An 8,021-nucleotide genomic window follows, 5' to 3' on the forward strand; every position below is an offset into this window, starting at 1 on the left:
GACTCAAAGACCAGTTAGCACATCTTGCAGAAAGCCTTTCAGATATCCGGTTTGGTGGGGACTCAAAGACCAGTTAGCACATCTGCATTTTTACATCTATCATATCGAAGACGCAATCACAATAACTAATGTTCAGTAATGCAACTTCCGGTAGAAATTGGCCCAAACCCACGCCTAGTGGAATGAACATGGATTTTCATTGGACGACCTGCTTCAACGAATCCCACAGCACAGACAAATATCCGGCAAACCTCATATAAATCCATATGCAAGACAAGTTTTAATTTGAGTTGCAAAAGCGTGCCGATGGATTTTCCTAACCTCTCCATTAATACTACCGCTCCTGATGAAGTAAATAATTGGTCAACATTAAAAATAATTTCAGTCTTCATTTATCCCACGATCATGGTTCTGAGCATGGTGGGCAATAGCATTGTGATTCTAACGGTTATTCGTTCATCGGAAATGAGGAGTACTATTAACATATTCATCGCAAATCTGGCCGTGTCCGACCTTCTCATAACATTCGTATCAATGCCATTTACACCAATTGCTTTCTACGTCAAAAGTTGGACAGCACCACCGATTATGTGCCGTCTACTTCCTTGGACTATGACCACTAGTCTGTATGTATCAACTCTCACTTCAATGGCGATCGCCGCTGATCGTTATATTGTCATTGTTCATCCCCTCAAGAGACCGGTGTCACCTTCCATCTGTGGCATCGTCATTGCAACCGTGTGGTTTTTCTCCTTATTGGTCACCCTCCCCAACGCTATTTTCCACGAAGGAGTCTTGGATCCAATTACACAAGAAGTGAACTGTACACAGTCGTGGCCAACGGAATACTCGTTACTCGTAAGCAACATCAAAGTCTCAATCTCCTAGTGATAGCTGAAATTCTGGTGTCTAAAGTAGAGAGGTAGATATCTTACTGGTCAAAAAAACTAAGCGCAATTATTCCCGATGTGGTCCCGATGCCATCTGGACAATCTACCTAAGTTAAGATAAAAAATTGAGGTGATTTTGGAGTAATAAATTTCCACGCTAGTTCAAGTGGACTGTGTTTCATTAATCAGACTGCGATGGTGTGAGAGTCCGTGAAGTAGTTTTCAATCTGTTCTATGCATTTTTATCACCGTTGCACCTAAAACGCAATGACAAAAACAAAGTAGTTTCAGCAACACCTCAGCGGACCAGTGCGATTATGTAACAATTAAGGTGTTAGAATTATCTGTGGTGCGCATGACCAGGCATAAACACAGCACCTAGGAGGAAGAATTATATACCGTGTGCTAGAAACTTGCCATTTTAACGATTCAGCACGCCAATGGAATCGTTTACAATGTTTCTGAACACTTACCAATCACGCCCAAACATACCTGGATGGCTACCTAGAGTCTACCCGCTAGAAGAACTTATTAAGGTAGCCTATTAAGCCTTATTAAGGTATCCTACATCACCACTCGTTCCAAATATCTAACCTAAGGATTATATTAGATTATACATCCTTTATGGAGTCAGAGAGCTTCGATGCAGTCAAATGTATGTCCCTAAAAACACATTTACTTTTTCTTTTACATTGGATTCTAGGATTTCCACGCGATATCATTACGCTGCAAGAAACTGCCATTGATACGAGTTTAGGGTGTTTGGGGTAGTGACCTAACTAGGTACAAAAACCACTGTCTTGGTAACCCACCAAGGGTAGTGTACACTACTCCCGAAAGCGTGACAAACGGTTAAACATTCCCATTAGGGATTTGCCCTGAAATTGCAGTCAGTCCATGCTGAAAACTTGGGAGGTACTGTAAAGGTGTTTCTTTCTAACTGGGAAACATAATCCCTGTTCCAGACCATCTGGATTTTCGTGAGACGAGCACTACCGATGACAGCCAACAAGATTAAATGTAGCGTTTTTCGGCCTTTTGGAATAGACTGCTTTCACTTGCAAAAAGAAATATCGGTGCTAAGTTCCGAAATCTATTCTCGGATCTAACAACCGTTAGGTCTCTTTAAGATCATCCGATTAACTGAAAGGGAGATTGTTGGTATAATCCCTAATAGGAATCCTCTACAAACAATTTGTGGACGAATTTCTAGACCAGGAGACTGTAACCATTTTCATCACCTAGCAGAAGCTGATGTTATTCTCACAAGCTGGCAATTTTTCATGGCCAGACTTTCATATGACGCTTTTGAGTGTTCATCATACCGGAATGTTACAAAACCTGTGCAGTCTTTTCCTTTTTATTCAAGAGGGAAACTTAATGTTAGACGCATTTGCCGTCTTGACTATCTCGAGGACTAAAAAAGGATATTCGAAATCCAGTGACTTCGACTTTTACCAAGAAGAATTAATCAAAGTCTTCAGTAAGGTACGGTCAAAACCAAAATTCACGACAAATCTGCTTCAGCTGTTTGCAGGTATTCACTTGTGAAATCGTTGACGGAACGAATCATTAACTGGTGCACACAGCTTATTGCAACCAATCCTTTGGCCTTACCGGTCATGGGCCAATTCCGTTGCATTTTTTAGGAAAATTGAAAAGGTGGAGCAGAGAAGAACTAACGGGAAGGTCCCTCAGAGCTTTAAATTTGTTATTTGTTTGATATAACAAATTGGTCACCTGTTGGTTGAGATCATGCAACCTGTCCCGACTGTTGTGAAACGCGTCTAGTCCGTTAGTCAAAATGCCTTTTTACTGCATCGTTCAGAACACCCGATTCGGTCGCAACATATGTGGAAAAAAACTGTTTTGCTCTGTGGTAACCTGCGAGGAGAAAATAGAGATTCCTGAGCCCGGATACATATGAACGTTTTAAGTGAAAAAAAACATTTCCAAATTGTAACACTTTGTAGGTCCACACTCCGTGTAGGGTCCAAATAGATTCGGTGGCAGTATATGCCTTTGACCGCATTTCGTTTATCCAGCTCCAGCAGTAATCTATAGTTAATAATGTTATTTCGAAGTTGCACACAAAAAAACACTTTGCGATAGACGGAGCTATTCCTAGAAACACGCCTATTCCCATTCAGTGCAAGCCATTTTGATGTCATCTTAAAAGTAAGCCTGTTTTCCGTTATCGGGGCGATACTTTATGGAACAATAGGATCACCGGATCATTGCAAACTGGGCAGATGGCACCTATAATTCTTACTATGATAAGTTGGTCGCATTATTCAAAATAAATGACGAAATCGCGTGGATGTCGTGGCAACCTCGTGTTGTCAGTTGCTTCCTGGATATTTAGAACGATTTCTTATTCAGTATTCTTTTATTTGATGCCAAGCAGAAAACTACGTATCTGTCTACGAAGAAGATCCAAAACCGTACACTTGTGCAATAAGCGTCCGTACAGGGTTCTAATCAAATTGTGGATTAGAATTCGAGGGTAAATTACCAGCACAATGCATGCACAATTTACATATTCAGTAGTCCGTTCAAGTGCATCTTCAAGTGGAATAGGGCAATCGATGTTACCCCGTGCTTCGTTCATTTTAATCCGCCCAGATGTTTTCATTTTAAGGCACGAAAAAGGGATGTGGTTAGGTCAGCGCTGACTCTCACTCAGCTGATGATGTACAGCGATGAACTAGCATCCTAACGGAAATTTTTTAATTATACGCCTTCAACTAAACACCGACATTTGGTAAGGTTTAATGCTATTTGAGTGTCTTCCTTTGTCCCACACCACTACATTCAAAAATTTTCCGGCAGATTTCACCAGGTTATACTAGACTGCTTTCATAAGTATGGACCAGATCCTGGATGTCCATAGAAAAACCGACATTAATTTACAATGATGACATAATTGAAATTCAGACGCGTAATTAGTTGACTATCAAGGGACTGCAACTCCATCTGTAAATATGTGTTAATATCCACCTAGGTTTGATTCAAAGGGCTTCAGAGCTAAACGAGGTTATTAGACCAGACCGGTGGTTGGTTGTGACTAAAGATTAGAACTTCGCAGCCTTAAGCAAACTGAAGAAAACAAATTGCGCCTCAAAATTCAATTTCCACAGAATTACTGGTTTTGCATTAGTGACTTTTAGTTTATTCCTTCCAACATCAGTATTTCACTACGCTGAGTATTTCGACCAAAACTTTCGAAATAAACTGACCACAAATTGGGACCTATTTAATGTGATTTTCAGGTCTTTCTAACATAAAGTAGGAATGCATTATGACAGTGCTAGCTTGAGTGTGCTTCTTTCCGTTGATCAAGCAATCGTCGCTCAGTTAGCCGAACCTGGCATTCAGCTTGCATTCAGCTTTTCAACATTTGAACAGACATCTTCATTGTACCTTTGAGTGGATTCTAACTCCGAATCTACCCGCACTCTTGCGGCTTCTAAAAAATACTTGATGTTCAGCAACGTTTGATATGAAGACGACATTTAACCAGCAAGCCATATTATTACTTTTGGATGGTTTTTGTAAACTAGTTGAGCAGAAATGCACACACTTAAGTATGCTGCAATTGCTGACGAAATTCCTGAAAGCTTCTTGCCAAATTCTGCGAGTTGATCAAGTCTTACCTGAGCAAAATGATAAACGTCGATGAATTTTCCTTTGCTAACAGTGAGTTTCACGTTGCATATGTAGCCCTTCCCATGGGTAATTTCCTGATGGTTTTACATGCGTGCGTCACAGATCTACACACTGCTGCTTAATTCGCATGGTGTTTACTGTCATTACCGGAATTTTTTAGTGTCACCAGATGATAGCACCAATCTACATTTAAGTTCTGCGGATAAAAATTGTCAGATTCTAAACAAGTAGGCTCAATATTTCGCGCACAGAAGCGCCCTATTGATTTAGAATTTTGGACAAAGTTATGCTGGTCATGTGAAGTTTCTGCCAGTATATTGGTTGCGAGTAACTGCATGTGAAAACTTAAAACAAATTAACAAACCATATTAGAGTTGAAAATATCAATCAAGCAGAAAGACTTTGCCGCAGGTGATTCATCATCACAGCACTATCAACAATGAATGGCGCAGTGTTTCAGAGCACACATGAGCCGCTGCGATTCACGTGGGGCGTTTACACTATTGCGGTTTTATGGAGACTTGTTGGTGAAATTCCAATCTGTAGCTGCAGGCTAGTCGGAACTCTACCTTGTCAACAGCTGTGAAAATCCCCCCGGTTGGCTTCAGTACACTTGGACGTATATGCATTACAATTTGTTTCAAAATTGATCACTTGCTGAATGTACAAGGTGAGGTAGAAACTAAATTACTGGAATCCGAAAATGCCTTAATTTAAAAGCATCGGGTGTTGCTTGTAGTGAGTTTTGGTTATACTGCCAAGCAGTACTACCACGGAACAAGGTCAAGAAATCCACCATTAATGTCAGCTTAGGTACAAACACTACCAACTGGCAGGCAAACTCATAAGTTTCATCTGATTTATGCGCGACGAAATATGCGGAACACGGACAAATTGTTCTGATAATAGTTTCGCAATTAATGGTGTTATTTAAAAAAATTTGATGGTTTGGACATACGTGTCCGAACTGTTGAGACATCGTGAAGTTATTTGTAGGGTAAAAGAGGAAATGAAGCAAAATGAACTCAAAGCCAAAAAAATTGAGTACCAGAAAACTGAAGTTGTTTTTAATCTGTTCCTCAGCGTTTTAAAGCATCTGCACGTAAGATGCTTTCAGAGTGTTTCTTGAAAACCAAATCGTAAGTTTCTAACGTTTATTCCCTTCCGTTTAATTACTGAAAATACATGAGTTTTTGAAGGCAAATTTATCCGTTTTATGGTCGTACAGATTTATACTGAAAGCATCAAAAATGCAATTGGCAAAGTATGGGGACGAGTAGGCCTTAAGCAGCTATATTCAAGCACGTGTTTTAACCAGAAATATCACAGAACTAGTTCAAACAGTGTGGGCAAATTGTTGCTCCTGGCACACTTCTTCCGTGAATTCAATTCCTATGCGCTAATAAGGAGCAAAGTTTGTATCCAACTATATACTGAGATGCGTGAGCAAATTGACAGATTTGATAGACACTGAGAATACGTTGTATGAGGAGCTCATATGTGGTACGCATAATTTGATTTCAACATCAGGGTTTTGAGTGTTAACGTCATCTGAATATAAAACATCTTACTTTCATGGCGGTTGGTTCCATTTGGCTTCTTGCAGAAAACACCGACCTCACAAATTGATGTTTTGTGCTTGGGCGTCACAGCGAACTTCTAAGCTATTCCTTTGCAATGATTTGATTATTGGTTAATTTTGTTAGCACATTTGGAGGAGAATGAGTGGTACAAATATTTCTTTCAGAGTGTCTTTAGGTGACAAAAATAATTTTGCAAGTACTCTTTAGGCTTGTCTATGAGGCACAGTTTATTATGACATTTCGACCGTGAAAAGTTAGCCTCATTCAAAATGACGCTGAGGAACTGAACTGCTCCCGAGCATGCAAAACGTTGACAACATTTGTGGCGTTGAAATTTTCAAATAGGTGGATCTTCTCATAGATGAATACTACTGAATTCAGACAAATGGAAACTAGAGGGAGACTGATTTTTGGCCAAATGTGAAAGTCTGTAGAAGACGCGGAATAGTTGGCCCTTCAAGGAAGTTATCAAATGTGTGACAAAACTTAAATACTTCGTCCATCAACAGCAGGTTCCACATTACAGTATATTCAGCTACAGTGGTGATCATACGGCGAAACTTATGGCATAGATCCTATGCGTGCATGTGATTGATACATGAATCTCTAATCCAAGTCCTTGTTGTCGGCTTTCATTACTAATAATTCAGTAATGCGAATATTATGCTCTATCGCAATTATGGAGAAAATAGTGGGCATTATATTGAGTAACTTTGACCATCTGAAGAGCAACTTAATTGTGAACTATTCAAGATGAAGTAAAATTTATCTGCTAAGTAACCATTCGTCTCCCTTTTATTTAACAGACGTTCACAATTATAACTTTCGTCCTCCAGTTCGTCGTTCCATGTCTCAACATTTCGTTGTGCTACTATCGCGTAAGTTGTGTTCTTCGAGCAAGATGTACCACGAAAATTGGTCTGAGACTAAACAGTCGCGTAAAGGAGGAAGCTGAACTGCATCGAACCCGTCGGACAAACAAAATGCTTATTGCTATGGTGGTGGTGTTGGTGATTTGCTGGATCCCACTACATTCGCTTTGGATAATTGTAGACGTGCTGCGCCCCGAGTTGCAAGACAATCCACACTTTGAACTCGCTTTCATGACATGTCACATGATAGCTATGAGTTCCACAGTCTATAATCCATTCTTCTATGCGTGGCTAAATAACAATTTCCGAAACGAATTTAAGTCGTTCCTGAGATGTCGTAAACCCGAAAGAAAACGCTGTTCAGGCACGGTGAACAATGTGACGCCCCCCGCATTATGCACACATATGTACCAACGAAAGTTGTGGTTTTCGATGAGGAGTTCAAAACAACTTCTATAAGACCTATTCCGAAACCTACGGTGGTAGATGGAGATGGCGGTGTTTGGCGTGGACCCCTGTCCAGTGGATCTACGGAAAACGTTTATTTGTGCGAAAAACAAACAACTACTTGTGACGGATGATGCCAGATTTATTGGATTGTCCGTCACTTGAAATTTTATGCCGGTGAATACGCAAAACTTTCCGGTTTTGTCCTTCCACACAACGTTTTTAACGTCACGTGATCCATTCAAGGGTATTGTTTGATTTTGGTTTGTCACTTTTTCTTACTCATAACCATAGCTGAGTTAAAGATCTTCAGTACTCATCTTGCCTGTCAGTTACTGAAAATGTGAATGTTTTGTTTGTGTGAACCAGTGCTTTCGAATGGAATTTTTACTGAAAGACCAAGTTGGGAAACGATCCGAATCATGCTAGCTCACCATTATTTCTACTCTTTTTTCAGTTTGTTCAATCGATTTACTCTTAGGATCCAACAGTTTTATATTCATGCGATCCTTGTCCTATTTATTCCTGAGTGCACATTAGGAACATGTTCTGAATAGTGA

At 40.0% G+C, this 8,021-nt stretch overlaps 1 protein-coding gene across 1 annotated transcript; it reads left to right on the top strand.

Moving 5' to 3' along the window:
• Nucleotides 1–306: 306 nt before the first annotated feature.
• T265_02545 (hypothetical protein) lies at nt 307–7,473 on the top strand (the record flags this gene model as incomplete). Its single annotated transcript, XM_009166808.1, has 2 exons — nt 307–858; nt 6,949–7,473. The coding sequence occupies 2 exons, from the start codon at nt 307–309 to the stop codon at nt 7,471–7,473; spliced, it is 1,077 nt and encodes a 358-aa protein (XP_009165072.1).
• Between the last annotated feature and the right edge of the window lie 548 nt (nt 7,474–8,021).

This window comes from Opisthorchis viverrini, assembly GCF_000715545.1.
Source record: "Opisthorchis viverrini unplaced genomic scaffold opera_v5_32, whole genome shotgun sequence".
Taxonomy (NCBI): domain Eukaryota; kingdom Metazoa; phylum Platyhelminthes; class Trematoda; order Opisthorchiida; family Opisthorchiidae; genus Opisthorchis; species Opisthorchis viverrini.